The sequence below is a fragment of the Trachypithecus francoisi genome, unplaced genomic scaffold (genome assembly GCF_009764315.1).
Source record: "Trachypithecus francoisi isolate TF-2019V2 unplaced genomic scaffold, Tfra_2.0 Lachesis_group5, whole genome shotgun sequence".
In the NCBI taxonomy this organism is placed as follows: domain Eukaryota; kingdom Metazoa; phylum Chordata; class Mammalia; order Primates; family Cercopithecidae; genus Trachypithecus; species Trachypithecus francoisi.
Genome location: NW_022681470.1, coordinates 7,540,274 through 7,558,451, shown reverse-complemented (window position 1 = coordinate 7,558,451; position 18,178 = coordinate 7,540,274). Strand labels below are relative to the sequence as shown.

Genomic DNA, 18,178 nt, shown 5'->3' with positions numbered 1-18,178 from the left:
GGCATTACATGTAATGGGAAAATCAGAGAAGAAAAAGAGAAAAGAACAGAAGGCATATTTGAAGCAATAATAACTGAAATTTTCCCCCAGTTAATGATAGATATATAGTGTTATGAGCTTAATTGTGTCCTCCTGTTCCCCCATCCTCAACTTATGTCAAAGCCCTAACTCCCAGTAACCTCAGAATGTGGCTGTATTAAGTCATTAAACAGGCAATTAAGGTCACATGAGGTCATAAGGGTGAGGTCCTAATCCAATATGACTGATGTCCTTCTAAGAGGAAAAGACTCAGGAGATGGGCCTAGACAGAGAAAAGGCCATGTGAGGACACAGGGGAAGGTGGCCTTCTGAAAGCCAAGGAGAGAGCCTCAAGAGAAATCAATCCTGCCAGCACCTTGTTCTTGCACTTCCAGTATCCACAACACTTCTACCCTCACTTTTATTGACGAGAGAATAAATTTCTATTGCTTAAGCCATACAGTCTGTTATATTTTGTTATGGCGGCTCTAGTAAATGAATCCACCAAGACATACAACCAGGAAACTCAAACACCACCAAACATGATAAGTATCAGAGCAACCACAGCCGTATCATATTTTCACTTCAGAGAACCAAGCATGAAGAGAAATCTTGAAAGGAACAAGGGTGGATGGGGTGAGGGAAGACTTACCTGGAGAGAAAAAAAATCTAATAACTGCTTTGAATTTCACATCAGAAACCATACAAGCAAGAGGAGAGTGGGGTGATAGATTGAAAGTCTCTAAAGAAAAAAACCCATTAACCTAGAATTCAGTATTTCGTGGAATTATCAAAAGTGAAGGGAAAATAAAGACTTTCTTAGACAAACAAAAACTGAGAGAATTCGTTGATAAAAGACCTGCCTTGAAAAGAATGTTTAAAAACAGTTCTTCAGAAAAAGGGAGAATGACAATAGGTTGAAACTACAGAAAGAAAGGAAGACTATTAGAGAAGGAATAAAGGAAGGTCAAACAAAATCTCTTTATAAAAAATTTCTTAATTGATCTGATGAATAAAAATGTATTCACAATGATACCAGCAACAATGTATTCAGTTATACCCTAAAGGAAAGGAATGACAGCAATATTGTAAGAGATAAACAGGAGAAAGTATGAATACTCTGTTATGGGATGCTTGCATTATATGTTAAGTGTACAGTGTTTCTAAAAATGGACTTGGATTCATTGTGAATGTATAGTGCAAACTCTAGAAAAACCTTAAAACATTTCAAAGGAATTATTGATACTGGGCAAAAAGAGAAAACAGAATTATACACAATGTTCATTTAAAATCAGAGAAGGCAGAAAGAGACAGGAAGCCAAAAGGAAACTAATAAAAAACAGTTATAAACATTAATGTAACAGTTACAGATATTAAACCAACTATATCAATAATCACTTTAAATGTGAATGATATACATCAAGTAAAAGACAGGGACTATCAGAGTGGATATAAGAGAACCAACTATATTCTGTTCAGAAGAAACTCGCTTTAAATACAAAGACACAGATAGATTAAGTTAAAGGATGAGGAAAGATACGCCGTGCTAAAATTAATCAAAATAAAGCTAGATTAGATAAATTAATTTCAGACAAAGGCTCTAAAAAAGATTTTCAGGGATAAAGTGATTTTATCGTGTAACAATAGAGGGTTCAATTCTCCACGAAGACATAACAACCTTTAATGTGCATATGCTTAACAACAGATCATCAAAATACTTGAGGTAAAAACTGACAGATTACAAAGAGAAATGGATGAATAATTACTATCATTGGAGGCTTCAACACACATATATCTGTGGCTGACAGATCTAGCAGCAGAAAATCAGGAAGGACAGAATCAAACTGAGCAGCACCATCAATCAGCTGAATTTAATGGCCATTTATAGAATAATTAATGCAATGGCAGCAGAGTCTATAATCATCTCAAGTTCTCATGACATGCACCAAGATAGACCACATTCTGGGTCATAAGACACACCTTAAAAATGTAAAAGAGTAGAAATCTTTCAAAGCATGATCTCAAACAACAGAATTAAACTAGAAATCAACAATAGAAAGATAGCTGGAAAATCTCAAAGTACCTAGAAATTAAACAATACACTTATAAATAACACACGGACCAAAGAAAAAGTCTCAGGAGAAAATTTAAAGAATTTCAAGCTAAATGAAAATCAAAGCACATTTTATCAAAATTCACAGGATGTAGTGAAAGCAGCGTCTTGAGGGAAATTGAATGCATACATTAGAATAAAGAAAGATCTAAAATCAATAATCTAAATTCCCATCTCAGAAAACTAGAAGAACAAAAGCAAATTAAATCTAAACCAAATAGAAGAAAACAAATAATAAAAATCAGAGCAGAAATCAATAAAATTGAAAATCAGTAGAGAAATTAAATGAAACCAAAATCTGGTTGCTTAAAACAATTAATATTGATGAGGCTCTAGCTGGGCTAATTAAGAAAAAACAAAAAAGAAGACACCAATTGCTAGTACAATAACTGAAAAGGAGGCCATCATTACTGATGTTCTTTATCCTAAAAATAGTAAAAGAATATTATGAACAACTCTACCCCACAAATTTGATAACTTAGGTAAAATGAACCAAGTTTTTGAAAGATACAATCTACCAAAACACATACTAGGAGAAATAGATGATCTAAATAGGCTTGTATTTACTGAAGAAATTGAATCAACAATAACAACTTACCACCAAGCCCGGATAACTTCACTGGGGAATTCTACCAAACATTTGAGGAAGAAATAATACTCCGTACAACCTCTTCCAGAAAATAGAAGCGGAGGAATATTTTCTAACTAATTCTACAAGGCCAGCATTACTCTAATACCAAAACCATAAAAAGACATTACCAAAAAGGAAGACTACAGACCAATACCCCTCATAAACATAGATGCAAAACCACCAACAAAATATTGGCATATTATATCCAACAATGTATACAATATTTTACATCATGACCAGGTGATATTTTTTCCATGTATGCAGGATGGTTGACAATTTGTACATCAATTAATCTAACCCATCACGTCAACAGGCTAAAGAAAAATCACGCAATCATATCAACACATGCAGAGAAATCATTTGACAAAATCTAGCACCGAGTCATGATAAAAACCCTTAGTAAACTAGAAATATAGGGGAATGTTCCCAACTTGATTTTTAAAAAAAGCCTACAAAAAAACCTACAGCTAAAATAGTACAAAATGAAAAGTCTCTCTTCTCTCTGCCCTCATGCCTAAGTCAGAGTCTCCTAAAGAGCCCGAACAGCTGAGGAAGCTCTTCCCTGGAGGGCTGAGCTTTGAAATAACTGATGAGAGACTGAGGAGTCATTTTGAGCAATGGGGAATGCTCACCGACTGTGTGGTAATGAGAGATTCCAACACCAAGTGCTCCATGGGCTTTGGGTTTGTCACATAGGCCACCGTGGAGAATGGGGATGCGGCCATGAGTGGAAGGCCACACAAGTGGATGGGAGAGTTGTGGAACCAAAAAGAGCTGTCTCAAGAGAAGATTCTCAAAGACCAGGTGCCCACTTAACTGTGAAAAATAAATTTGTTGGTGGCATTAAAGAAGGCACAGAAGAACATCACCTAAGAGATTATTTTGAACAGGATGGAAAAATTGAAGGGATTGAAATCATGACTGACCGAGGCAGTGGCAAGAAAAGGGACTTTTGCCTTTGTAACCTTTGATGACCATGACTCCGTGGATAAGACCGTCATTCAGAAATACCATACTGTGAATGGTCACAACTGTGAAGTTAGGAAAAGTCCTGTCAAAGCAAGAGATGGCTAGTGCTTCATCCAGCCAAAGAGGTTGAAGTGGTTCTGGAAACTTCGGTGGTGATCGTGGAGGTGGTTTCAGTGGGAATGACAACTTTGGTCATGGGGGAAACGTCAGTGGTTGTGGGGGAAACGTCGGTGGTCATGGTGACTTTGGTGGCAGCCGTGGTGGTGGTAGATCTGGTGGCAGTGGGGATGGCTATAATGGATTTGGTAATGATGGAAGCAATTTTGGAGGTGGTGGAAGCTACAATGATTTTGGCAATTACAACAATCAGTCTTCACATTTTGGATCCATAAAGGGAGGAAACTTTGGAGGTAGAAGCTCTGGCCTCTGTGGTGATGGAAGTCAATACTTTGTCAAACCACAAAACCAAGGTGGCTATGGCAGTTCCAGTAACAGCAGTAGTTACAGCAGTGGCAGAATATTTTAATTAGGAAACAAAGCTTAGCAGAAGAGGAGAGTCAGAGAAGTGACAGGGAAGCTACAGGTTACCAAAGATTTGTGAACTCGGTCAAGCACAGTGGTGGCAGCACCTAGCTGCTACACAGAAGACATGTTTTAGACAAATACTCATGTGTATGGGCAAAAAACTCGAGGACTGTATTTGTGACTAATTGTATAATAGGTTTCTGTTCTGTGGAAAGTGTAAAGCATTTCAACAAAACGTTTTAATGTAGTTTTTTTTTTTTGCACCCACGCTGTTGATTGCTAAATGTAATAGTCTGATTGTGATGCTGAATAAATGTCTTTTTTTTTTTTTTTTATCATGTGCTGTGTAAAGTTAGTCTGCTCCGAGGCCATCTTGGTAAATTTCCCCCAACAGTGTGAAGTTAGAATTCCTTCAGGGTGATGCCAGGTTCTGTGTGGAATTTATATACAACCTGCTGGGGTGGAGAAGCCATTGTCTTCAGAAACCTTGGTATAATTGAACTGATAGTTACTGTTGTGACCTGAATGGAGTTCACCAGTAAAAAGGATTACCCAAGCAAAATCATGAAATTATGGGTTATAAAAATGAGTGTTGGCACATCTTATACCATATACTAAATAGAATAATGGTACCAGATAAAATTACAGATGGGGAATGAAGCTTGTGTATCATCCATTATCATGTGTAATCAATAAACGATTTAATTCTCTTGAAAAAAAAGAAACTAGATGCTTTCCCACTAAAATCTGGAAAAATGCAAGAATGTCCCCTCTCACTACTCCTATTTGCCAGTACAATACGACAAGAAAAAGAAATAAAAGGTATACAGTTTGAAAAGGATGAAATACATCTTTGTTCAGGAAGACATGTTTGTCTATGTAGAAGATCCCAAAGAAACAACAAAAAACTCTTAAAACTAAGTGATCACAGCAAAGTTGCAGAATACAAAAAAAGTGGTTTTCCTATGTACCAGCAACGAAAAATTGAAATGTGAATTTCAAAACACAATACTATTTACATAAGCAGCAAAACTTAGACGTACACCTAACAAAGTATGCAGAAGATATATATTAATAAGAGTACAAAATTCTTTTAAAAGAAGTCAAAGATCAAAATCAATGGAAAGATACACCAAATATGTGGATAAGAAGACTCAATATTGTAAATATGTGAGTTCTTTCCAACTTGACCTGTGAATTCAATGCAATCTCAATATAAATCCTAGCATATTTTGAGGATATTGGCAAACTGATTCCAAAGTTTAAGTGGAAAGCAAAAGACCCAAATTAGACAACATAGCACTAAAGAAATACAATGACAGGGAGTTGACACTATCAAACTTCAAAACTTACTATAAATCTATAATAATTGAGGTGGTGTGGTATTGGCAAAAGAATAGAAAAAATTAATCAAGGAAGTAGAATAGAGATTTCAGGAAGAGACTCGGACAAGGTAGAAAAGGTAATCGAATGCAGAGAAGATCCATTTCAAAAAATGGTGCTGGAACAACTAGACCTCTACAGGCAAAAAAATGAATATAGACTCCAGATTTTACAAATTTCACAAAAATTAACTTTTAGATTATAGACCTAAAATAAACTGTGAAACTATAAAACCTTTAGAGTATAACATAGGAGAAAATCTAGGTGACCTTGAGTTTGGCAAAGACTTTTTAGACACAACATCAAAAGCACAATTTATGAGAAAAAATTATAAGTTGGATTTTATTAAAATTTAAAATTTCAATTCTTTTAAATATACCATTAAGACAATGAAAGACAAACTACAGACTGGGGGAAAATTTTTGCAAAACATATCTGATAAAGCACTGGTATCCACAATATACAAGGAACTGTTAGAATTCAACAATAAGAAAACAACCCAATTAAAAAATGGGCAAAATATAATATCTGAACAGAAATCTCAATGAAGAAGATATACACTTGGCAAATATGCATGTGAAAAGGTGCTCAATATCATATGCTATTAGAGAATTGTAAATTTAAATAACAATGAGATACCATATCTATTAAATGGCTAAAAACCAAAACATTGAAAATACTAAATGCTGGTGAGGATGTGGAGCAACAGGAATTTGCATTCATTGCTAGTGGGAATGCAAAATAGTGTAGTCACTTTGGAAGACTGGAAGTTTCTCACAAAGCTAAATATTCTCTTACCACATGATCCACTTTCCTAGGTATTTACTCAAATGAATTGGAAACTTATGTCTTCAAAAAAAATCTGTACATGAAGGTTTCTAGCAGCTCCATTTGTAATTGCCATATGTGGAATCAATTAAGATGTTCTTCAATGGGTGACTGGATAAACTGTGGTATATTCATACAATGGAATATTCAGTGATAAAAAGCAATGAAATATCGTGCCATGCAAAGACATGGAGAAACTATAACGAATCTTGTTAAGTGAAAGAAGAAAAGGCTCTACACTGTGTAACTCCAACCCTATGACATTCTGTAAAAGGTAAAACTATGGAGATGGTAAAAAGATAAGTGGTTGCCAGGGGTTGGGGCAGGGATATGGATAAATAGGCAGAACACAAAGAATTTTTAGGGTAGTAAAACTAAATGGTGGATAAATGTTATACATTTCTGAACACCCACAGAATGTATAACACAAATAATCAACCCTGATATAAACTATGGAGTTTTGTTAACAATTATGTATTAATCTTGGCTCATTAAATGTAACAAATGTACCATATTATGGTAAGTTTTTCATTACAGGGGAAAGTATAGGTGGTATTGAGGCATTTTATTGGAACTCTCTGCATATTTTGTTTAATTTTCTGTAAACCTTGAGCTTCTCTAAAACACATGAAGTCTATTAATTTTTAAAACTCTGTTCCCTAGAACATGATTTTAGGAGCCACTAACACCTGGCTTCAAAAACAGGCATGCAGGGATGGATTCATTAAAAGTGAATGACAAAGGCTTGGAAAGTTCTTTAGAGGACAGTAAAATAGAACTGTAGAGGCCCTCTTAAAGTTCTTATAAAACATGTAACTGTCTAAATTAAATGCCAAAGGGAATCCAGATGAAAAAACACACACACACAACTTGTGTTGATGGAATGGGTATATTTGAAAGCACTGCAATGTTTTAGATAAAGAAAAGAATAATATCTACTTTTAGAAAAATGAAGTTCTTTCATTTTTCCCAATATCTTAAATTCTCAGTTATCTAATATTATAGATAATGGAATTATTAACGGAGTATGCAGATATTTAAGGCACTGTTACTTTATCAGCTATTCAAGGTTCAAGACACAGTTCTAAAGTCATATAGGCTAATAATTTGGTTTTGTTTTATGTGTTTATTTCAAAATTCTTTTAAATTAGTTCACCATGTATTTGATCTCTTTAGCCGATCCTAAGTTCCTTGTCATCTCTTCCCCAAAGCAAAACTTTGGATACGGCAAGATTTCTACCAATGGTAACTGACCAACTTAAAATCTGTCCCTGAAGGAAAAAGCACTATTTATCCCAAAGCTGCTATAATTATTTTATGTCAGCCTACAATTGCTGTGGTTAGCCAACTAGAATACTTTCTTTTTGCTGGCCTGTTATTATCATGTATGAAAGATATATTCATTCTCAATATCCTTTTATTATTACTTTAGTATGGTTTTGGCAAGTAGAACTTCATCTTGTCTAGTTGTTTAGGGGCACTAAGTACGATCTCTCGCCATGGGTCTGAAAACCTTCACAACATACTAGAGAAAAGACAGGCCTTCGGTTGAATATTTACTGAGGCATAAATCATCACCCTACAAGATAATGTGATGTTTTGAATGACTTTAATTGTTTACATTGGGAGGTTCTTATGTGGGGAACAAATGTTCCTTCTGCAACTGTCATATGTTGGTTTTGCCATACATAACAGAAAAGTCTGTATCTCTCCCACACACATCTCTCCCTTCCATACTAAATATATGTTTTTTCTGGCTAAATGTTCTTTGTCCTTCAAATCCAAAATTTAATTCACTTCAAAAATTAATGTGGTTACCACGATCTTGACAAAATCTACATTGTCATTAAGGTCTTTTGAGCCAGCCCAAGAACGAAATGTAATATTAATTGTCTTACCACTAGGATGGCGTGAGTGATGCGGTCACCTCAGGTGCAAAATCTATGGGAGTGTCAAAAAACTCGGTAATCAAAATAAATAATACCTTAATGCAATATTTGAAAAAATAAAAATCAAAATAAATAATATTTTAGTGCAATATTTGAAAAAAAGAAAAATCAATGCAAAAAGTTCAAATGGACAAAATATCAAATGAACTAGGAATTGGGTGTGATGGGTGAGATGAGTCAAACAAGTAAGTACAGGGGAGGCTCCTGTCTTTATTGGGCATTTCAATTTCTTGGAGTTAAAATCCTATTTGGACATTAGAGATTCAACCCTTGAAAGGAGCCAGCCTAAAGACATCGTTCCATTTGTTCTCATTTCTTTCTTTAAAATACTATTTTTAATGTTTAGTTTAGATTCAGGGGGTACATACGCAGGTTTGTTACATGGGTATATTGCATGATGCTGAGCTTTGGGGTATGACTGATCCCAACATCCAGGTAGTGAGCAAAGTCTCCAATAGGTACTTTTTCAGCCTTTGCACCTCTCCATCATTCCCCCCTACAAAACCCCCCATTGTCTACTGCTCTCATCCTTACGTCCATGTCTCCCTAATGTTTAGCTCCCTTTTATAAGTGAGAACATGTGGTATTTGGTTTTCTTTTCTTGTGCTAATTTGCTTCAGATAATGGCCTCCAGCTGTATCTATGTTGCTGCAAAGGACATAATTTCACTCTTTTTCATGGCTGTGTAGTATTCCATGGTAAATTAAATGCCACTGTGTAAATTAAATGTCAGATTTTCTTTATTCAATATACCATTGATGGGCACCTAAGTTGATTTCATGTCTTTGCTGTTGTGAATAGTGCTGTGATGAACATACAAGTGCACATGTCTTTTTGGTAGAATGATTTATTTTCCTTTGAATATATAGCTAGTAATGGGATTGCTGGGATGAATGGTAGCTCTATTTTTAGTTCTTTGAGAAATCTCCAGACAACTTTCGCCAATGACTGAACTAATTTACATTCCCACCAACAGAGTATAAACGTTCTGTTTTCTCGATAGCCTTGCCAGCATTTGTTATTTATTAACTTTTTAGTAATAGCCATTTTGACCGGTGTGAGATGGTATATCACTGTGGTTTTGATTTATAGTTCTCTGATGATCAGAAATGTTGAGCATTTTCTTGTATGTTTGCTGGCTGCTTGTCTGTCTTCTTTTGAGAAGCGTCTGTCCATGTCCTTTGCCCACTTTTTAATGGGGTTGTTTGTTGCTTGTTGCATTAAGTTCCTCATAGATTTTTTTATTAGACCTTTGATAGATGCATAGTTTGCAAATATTTTCTCCTATCCTCTAGGTTATCTGTTAATTCTGTGGATAGTTTCTTTTGCTGTGCCAAAGCTCTTTAGTTTAATTCATTAGTTTAATTTAGTTTAGGTCCCACTTGTCAATTTTGGTTTCTGTTGCAATTGCTTTTGTGGACTTAATGATGAATTATTTGCCAAGGCCATTGTCCAGAATGATATATCCTAGGTTTTCTTCTAGGATTTTTATATTTTGAGGTCTTATATTAATCTTTAATCCATTTAAATTTTTGTATTGGCATAAGGTAGGGGTCCAGCTTCATTCTTCTGAATGTGGCTAGCCAGTTATCCCAGAATCATTATTGAATAAGGAATCCTTTCTCCATTGCTAATTTTTCTTAACTTTGCCAAAGATCATATGGTTATAGATGGGTAGCTTTATTTTTGGGCTCTCAATTCTGTTTCACTGGCTTATGTGTCTGTTTTTGTAATGTGTACTACAATGGTTTTTTAATGAGTACTAAAATAGTCGTTTCTAGGACCCTTTGTGTGCAATGTGTGTGCCCAGAGGTACCACTAAAATCCCTGCCTCGCCTTCTGTTTCAGTTTGCTACAACTGACGCTGTCTCTACTTCTTACCAAAGCTCTCTTGAGCTTTCCTGTGCCTTTGCCTCCAGCCCACACTGCAAGTCCTTAGTGCCAGATCTCTCTTGATGATGCAAATACATCTGGGGAAGCCCATTTCTGACTCCACTTTAACTGGCTTGTACTTGTACACAAAGTATCAGAAATCTTATCCAACTTGATTTTCAAAGAATGGAGTTTATAAAGATACAGACCTTTTACTCCATATTGGTTTGTCTTAGTTATTGAACAGAATCAAAACATTCCATTTTTCTATAAAACCAAGATAACTGTGAAAAAGCGGTTTTTCATATCAACTCATCTATAGAGGCTTATGTTCAGCATAACCTACCTGGTAAGTTCAAACTGGGGATGGAAACAGGTCAGGATGCTAATAAAGTGAAATAAACTTTTTTTTTTTTTTTTTTTTTTTTTTAATGGAGTCTCGCTCTGTCGCCAGGCTGGAGTGCAGTGGTGCAATCTCGGCTCACTGCAACCTTTGTCTCCCAGGTTCAAGTGATTCTCCTGCCTCAGCCTCTGGAGTAGCTGGAACTACAGGCACCCGCCACCATGCCCAGCTAATTTTTGTATTGTTAGTAGAGACAGGGTTTCACCATGTTGGCCAGAATGGTATTGCTCTCTTGACCTTGTGATCCACCCGCCTCGGCTTCCCGAAGTGCTGGGATTACAGACGTGAGCCACTGCACCCAGCCAATAAACTCTTCTGTAGCCTGCTTTATGCAATCGAGTCCCTGTGCCCTAAAGTTGTCTTAGAAAAGACAGCCTAAGTAGTTACTATACTTTGCACCTCACAGCCCAAGTACATCACACCATCAATATCCTCTTTAAAAGACAGGGGTGAGGTTTTATAAAAGTATGTTTTAAACAAATGCCAGTAGGAAATTCAAAGTTGGATAATTCATATTGCTGCTGTAACTTATTTTCACTTAAAAAGAAAAATCATAGAAAATGGAGCATCATTGCCTGCAGGTACAGACATGTACGGTGTCTGAGATCACTGTTATTATCTTCCTCTCATTTTTCTCCCATATCATCTTAATGGAATAATTACATTATTCTTTACTTGTATATAATTCAGGCAAGCTAAGCACAACCTCTAATATGTTTCTTCAGAGGAAAAAAAACCCACACATAATGATTAAAGAATAAGTTAGTTACTGTAAGTAGCAAGTATTCCAGGTTTGGGGAGAAAGTGTAGGAGATGATCCCCTCGGAAATGGACACCGATGGGTTGTAACGTGTGTGGGAACAAGAGTGATTCCAACTTAGATGCTAGGCCGCCATGTTGACTCCTGACTAACCCTGAGTCTGGGAATGCCTCCAAGATGTCTAGTTGATGATTTACTCTCTATGTAGAAACACTTATTTACTCTCAATTTCCCCTTTCCTCCACAACCACCTTTGATCTTGTTGCATACATCACCCGTAGCTGTGACACTCATAGCATTCTTTCAGCCATCCACTCATTCCTTCCAGAGCAAACACACTTTTCCCCCAGGGTATAGAAACCCTGGATCTGGAAGGCTGTAGTGGGAAGGCCTACTTTCCTTGTGGTCACTCAAGACCATGATTCTGTCTGTAAGTTCCCCAATAAAGCACCCTTTGCCAACAAACTGGATTTTTCTGCTCTGTTCCTTGGTTTCTTAGCTCCTTCTGCGTTTGGTGGACACTTTGCATGTATGGCCCTTTCATGGAACAATGTGAAACTTACAACATTCAGTATTTTGGGACGATCTACTTTAAGAGATGTTCTGTAAATGATTTGCTGTGTAGGCCATGACATTTCCTCAGGCTCACCACTGAAACATCAACCTACTATAAAATGATAAAACATGAGCTTTAAATGTGAGCACTCTAACATATTTATATGAAAGACACAACAGATGGGCAGAAAGAAACACTGAAAATGGGAATTTTTTTTCTTTTTAAATTTCTTTCTCTCTCTCTCTTTTTTTTTTTTAGATGGAGTCTCACTCTGTCACCCAGGCTAGAGTGCAGTGGCATGATCTTGGCTGACTGCAACCTCCATTTCCCAGGTTCAAGTGATTCTCCTATCTCAGTCCTCCAGGTAAGCTGGGATTACAGGTGCGCCCTACCACACCCTGGCTAATTTTTGTATTTTTAGTAGAGATGGGGTTTTGTCATGTTGGCCAGGCTGGTCTCGAACTCTTGACCTCAGGTGATCTGCCCGCCTCAGCCTCCCAAAGTGCTGGGATTATAGGTGTGAACCACTGTGCCCCACTGGGAATTTGCTGTTCAACAGGGGAAAGAGGCAGTGTATCTGCCAGGTAATCATGCTGACAAGCACAAAACAGATTTCAATGTATTGAGTATGTGAGAGGACCAGTACTAGTTTCCTTAGGTGTACTAATTTGAATTATTTTAACAACTTTAGAAAGTCAACATTATGATTTCTGTTTGAAAAGTGAGCAAACTGAGGCTCAGAGATGTTGCATGCCTTGCCTAAAGTCACACAGTTGGTATGTGGTTATGACAGCATTTATGGTCAGGTCTGTCTGCCTCCAATGCCTGGGTTTTTCCTCTATGAGCTCCCTCTTAGCTGTTCCAGTGTTCCTCCACTAGAATTTTATATTCTTTAGTGAGACAATCTCCAGGCATTATCCTAGCTTGAATAAAATGCTCCATAAAGTTCTCCAGCTCAGATCTACAAATCAGTAGTTGTTTTGTAAAATAACTTCTTTCTCCAAGGACCTCAGTTTTGAGGAATGTGTGCCCTGGACGAAGAAACTGGCATTCTCGCTACTGGAAAGAAATAATTTTGTCTCTGTATTAATTTTTCGGTATTCTGGTTTTTAGACTTTTTTTTCCATGAGTTATGTTAGTTTTGACTCTTTTGACTAGAGCCTGACCATTCTTGGATGACCTACTAAATTCAAGTTTCTGAAATGACATACATGAGAGATAGCTTTATTGATTTTCTATGAATTTTCTTATATTTTTTCTTCTTACAAAAATGTCTCTCCAGGAGCAACACCAAAGAAAGACAAGCTGCTGCAAAGCTTCTCACTGCCTTTGTATATTATGCCAGCTCCTCTGCCTCAAACACTTGCCCTGCCTTCTCATCTGAAAAATCACTCTTCTTAAAATCCAGCTCAAATGCTACCAGTTCTTTTGCCAAATCATTCTGGAAGACCCTAGGGAAAGTCAATTTCTCGTTCTTTTAAACATTCGTATAATTTTGCATATACCACTCTCCTAGTCACTTGACACTCTACATTAACTCCTGTATAATTCTACTTTCCCATCTAGCCTGTGAGCTACCCAATGGTGTCAAAGAACTCAGTCACCTTTGCGAACCTAGCATCTTCTACTGAACCTGGCATAGGAAGAAAAATACTCAATAAACACTTGCAGAAATGACATCTAAAAACCACGCAATCTTGTCTTTGAAAACTGCACTGTTCAGGAAGATCTAAGAAGATGACTACTTACTAGGGGCTCTTTTTCTCCTTGAAGCTTGACTGAAATAATGGTTGTTGAACCAAGTTTGTTCTAAGTTCACTGAACTTGATTTATTAGCATTGAATTTCCTTTTTTAGCCTTTTTTTTTTTTTTGCTTGTAATTGGCCTCTCCATGTTTAACACAACCCTCCACTTATAAAAATCATAGGATGCTTCACAGAACAGTGAGAAAAGCAGACCCTCGGGAAGTCAAGGGACTTACCAAAAATCACATAGCTAAGTGGGAGAGTTGAACTAGAACTTTGGTTCTATGGGTCTCTTTTTTATTCTTTCTAGTAGGTCAGGTTGCTCTGACAAAACAATAACCACTTTAATCTTCTTTATAGCTCTTTAACCTAATCAGAAGGCTTTCTTTAATAGTTGCAGAGGGCACCATACCACAGAAAAAGTTGTCACGAGGTTTGGTAACTTTTCAAACAAAGTCGCTTATAAATTAAACGTTAAAAATATTGGCCCCATCCTGAGAATTGTGGTTTCCTTTTCTTAATGAAAAAAGCAATAAAATGCAAGTACACATCCATCTGGACATACAGGCTGTCAATAATAAAATAATGAGAGATGGCACTGACCATAATCTGTGTTTTCCGGCTCCCAACAATTTGATGGCCAAAAATAGGGCGTCTGTGGAATGAAAAGAAGTGGAACCCAGGTTAGACAAATAAAAAATTAGTGGAGTTTCTGGCTGGCGAACTGCATTTATCTTCCACAATTCTCTATTTGTTTGCTATACAGTTTATAATACAGAACATGTTCCAAGAGAGACATTGTAAACTCTTTGTCTACATTTACTTTGCTGACCAATTGCTCAGCTTCTAAATATGTGTAGCAAGCAGGTATTTAACATGTCATTCCTTTGCTGTAATTTTGCACCAACTGACATAAAGGCAAAAAGGTCTGATTGTATCATTCAAACAAAAACTACTCATCCACAGAGAGGACTGAAAGAGTATTATGTTCAGCAAGACTCAGGATGAAATATATTTAAATCTAACATTGTTTTCTATGACTCATGTATCTCAACACTGCTTTTGGTAGCTCCAAAAAGCTCAACGAACCGATAGACTCTTTCTCTGAGATCTGACAATGATTTGTCTGGCTCCATTAGTCATATAATGCGGTTCTCAGCATTGTCCAATGAGATTAAAGCAACTTTTTACTCTCACTTTTAAAGACATTTCCTAAATTCCTCTTGTAACTAATTTCTACCATTTAGTAGTGCAACAGGATGACTCGAGTAAACAGTAACTTCATTATACATTTGAAACTAACTAAGAGTGTAACTGGATTGTTTGTAGCACAAACAATAAATGCTTGAGGAAATGGAGATCCCATTCTCCATGATGTGATGACTTCACGTTGCATCCTTGTATTAAAACACCTCATGTGTTTCATAAATATATACACCTATTATGTACCCACAAAAATTAAAATAAAAAAATTTAAATTAAACAACCCACAAAAAAGAAATAAAAATAAAAACATTTCCTTACAAAGATACCTATTGATCTAAAGTTTTAAACTATACAAATCAGAGATCTTTTTTTAAAGGAATAGTGTCTTAATTGAGTGATATAATCTATAATAGGCAGAATCCGGATTCTGTAGAATTCTAGAAACTGATTGACTAAACTACAAAGAAAATGTCTGACCAAGAAAAACTTTATTATTATCATTAACATTTATATTTTCTAAAAGGACGTTCCTAGCCCTGCTAGTTGGACATGCCTGGCTCCTGACCACAAGGAAACTTGAGGATCACCTGTCTCCTTATCAACCGCCAGTCCCTGGAATGATGAGGCCTGTAGGACTCACTGTAACAGTGATGACAAATATCAGAACTGTGGGCTTAATTCTCTCTGTTAGCTAATTATACTAACTGGCCATGTGCAATGAGAATAGTTGGAGTCACCTCTGATTATCTGATCATTTACCCCTCTAGAAGAGAGACTCTAAGGAGGGAAAATGGGTAGATAGGAAGAACTGTTTGAATCTCTACAGAAAAGATCTTTCCAGACTGGCTCAGAGGCCCCCCAACCACCATCACCCAGGTATTTTGACTTACCCTCTGTTCTTTCTTGGAAATTATAGTAGTAAAATAAAGAAGGCTACTAATAGTAGTTTTGTGAACATGAGAACAAAATCATCATAGGAATTTTGAAGAAAGAAGAAAAGATCGAACCGCTAGACAAAAGAAGATAGTAAGACTTTATATGGGTCACCCTCAGCACTCCAATCTCACTTCACTCCATGGGAGATGAAACTTCGAGAATTTGATTTCTTAAAAATAAAATTGAATCAGGATTCTAGGGGAGCCATAGGGGTCAAAGTAGTTACAACTTTGCTTTCATGTAGGGTGTCACTTGATGAGATGCTTCTTATGGAATGCACGGTTCCCCAGATTGTTTCTATATTTTGGGGAGGATGTATGTGTATGTATCGGTGTGTGTGCAGGCGTATCTATTTCTCTAAACTTAAAATACCTATTCTAGTCAGACCAGTCAGACATATACCTTTTTTCCATAAAAGGACAAAAAATATTCTCAACTGCATTCTTATACTTTTCTTCATTCTTCAACATTTATTTTCGTGAGAATTTAATGACAGTAAAATTAAAGCATAAAGCAATTTTTTCTTGTGATATTATGCCACTAAACCAATGTTCTTCACTAATATTGGAAGATTTTTTCTAAGAAGTAATGCTTTGATTTGTAGTAAAATGTAAGAGAACAACAAACTCATAGTTTTTTGGAATTTAAATACATACTTTTATAGTTCTACCATACATTAGGACATTTTAATGCATGAGTTTCCTGATTTTTTCATTACTGGCTTCCTTAGCTAGGATGAAACTCATCCAAAACTGTTCAACTGTTGTTCAGTAACTGTTGGAGCATATACTAATATATTGAAAGTCACAAAAGAGAGCTAAAGAATCACAGCAGATCTCAATGTCAATTAGCTAAGAGACGATATTAGACAATTGTGACCTTACAGTAAATTAAAAAAATTACATGATGAAGACATGTACTACAAATTTGAGACAAATATACAAACTGTCATGCCAGTGAAGTCAATATTTCTGTTTGTCTCAAACTAATGCTTTGAAGACTCTTCAATATTTTTTTTTTTTTAAATTTTGAAACAGAGTCTCTCATTCTGTTGCAAGGCTGCAGTGCAGTGGCGTGATCTCGGCTTATTGCAACCTTTGCCTCCCAGGTTCAAGTGATTCTCCTGCCTCAGCCTCCCAAGTACCTGGGATTACAAGCATGCACCACCACGCCCAGCTGATTTTTGTATTTTTAGTAGAGACGGGGTTTCACCATGTTGGCCAGGATGGTGTCCATCTCTTGACCTCATGATCCACCTGCCTTGGCCTCCCAAAGTGCTGGGATCACAGGTGTGAGTCACTCTGCCCAGCCTAGATTCTTAATGATGGTCAGACTCTCAGTCATTCACTGGAGAATTTGTAAACACGGTATCCCAAGTTTTCTATTTGAATTTGTGATTTTAAAATATCCTTCTAAGGAGTTGAATTTCACTTCAGTGTAATAAAGAACTTTCACTGTTTGGAACCAACATAAAAATAGAAGTGAACACCTTGAATAATAATGTGTGTTCCATTATTAGAGCTCTTCCAATACAGACTGGTTAATGACTTGGTAGACATTATAGTAGAAATCGAGTTACCTCTGACTTTCCTGGTGCTTTTTAAAATCTTGGTTTTAGAATTCTAATATTATTAGATTTACAACTGTGTTGTATTTAGACACTATTTCAAATATGGATGCATCATTAAAATACGTAACATCTAATATTTAGCACTAATGTCATTTTAATGTGTATATGTATAGATAATGTTTATTTTATATCTGCCTATCTGAGTACACTGAACTTGACAACTCTCTGTCTATCCCTAGCAGTTATGTAATTCATATGTCATTTGTACCCATTCCCTTGCTTTGTTCTAAAGCCCTTTTAAAAATTCCCTCCTTTTCTCCTGTGTGTATGGTGATCCTTTCTTTTACATGGCTTTTTTTTTTTTTTGACAGAGTCTTACTCTGTCGCCCAATCTCGGCTCACTGCAACCTCTGCCTCCCAGGTTCAAGCTATTCTCCTGCCTCAGCCTCCTGAGTAGCTGGGATTACAGGCACAGGTACATGCCACCACACCCAGCTAATCCAGCTGATTTTTTTTTTTTTTCAGTAGAGAATGGGGTTTCACCATGTTGGCCAGGCTGGGTCTTGAGCTTGTAACCTCAAGTGATCAGTCCACCTTGGCTTCCCAAAGTCCTGGGATTACAGGTATGAGCCACTGTGCCCAGCCTCATGTGAGATTTTAGACCCATGAGCATGACTAAGACATGTAAACCTTGTCTGCCTACTACCTTTTCTC

The 18,178-nt window shown here is 36.6% G+C and overlaps 1 protein-coding gene and 1 pseudogene across 7 annotated transcripts in view; one reads left to right on the top strand and one right to left on the bottom strand.

Moving 5' to 3' along the window:
* The window catches only part of RGS7 (regulator of G protein signaling 7), a 588,990-nt gene that overhangs the window by 130,398 nt on the left and 440,414 nt on the right, over positions 1 to 18,178 (bottom strand). For 6 of the 7 annotated variants that reach the window (XM_033196582.1, XM_033196581.1, XM_033196583.1 and 3 more), the window contains one exon: positions 14,356 to 14,407. The exons of the other annotated variant lie outside the window; for it this stretch is intronic. In XM_033196582.1, coding sequence (XP_033052473.1) covers positions 14,356 to 14,407 — 52 coding nt within the window. The remainder of the gene's footprint in view (positions 1 to 14,355; positions 14,408 to 18,178) is intronic. 7 annotated transcript variants of the gene reach the window in all.
* LOC117074780 lies at positions 3,273 to 4,257 on the top strand (annotated as a pseudogene).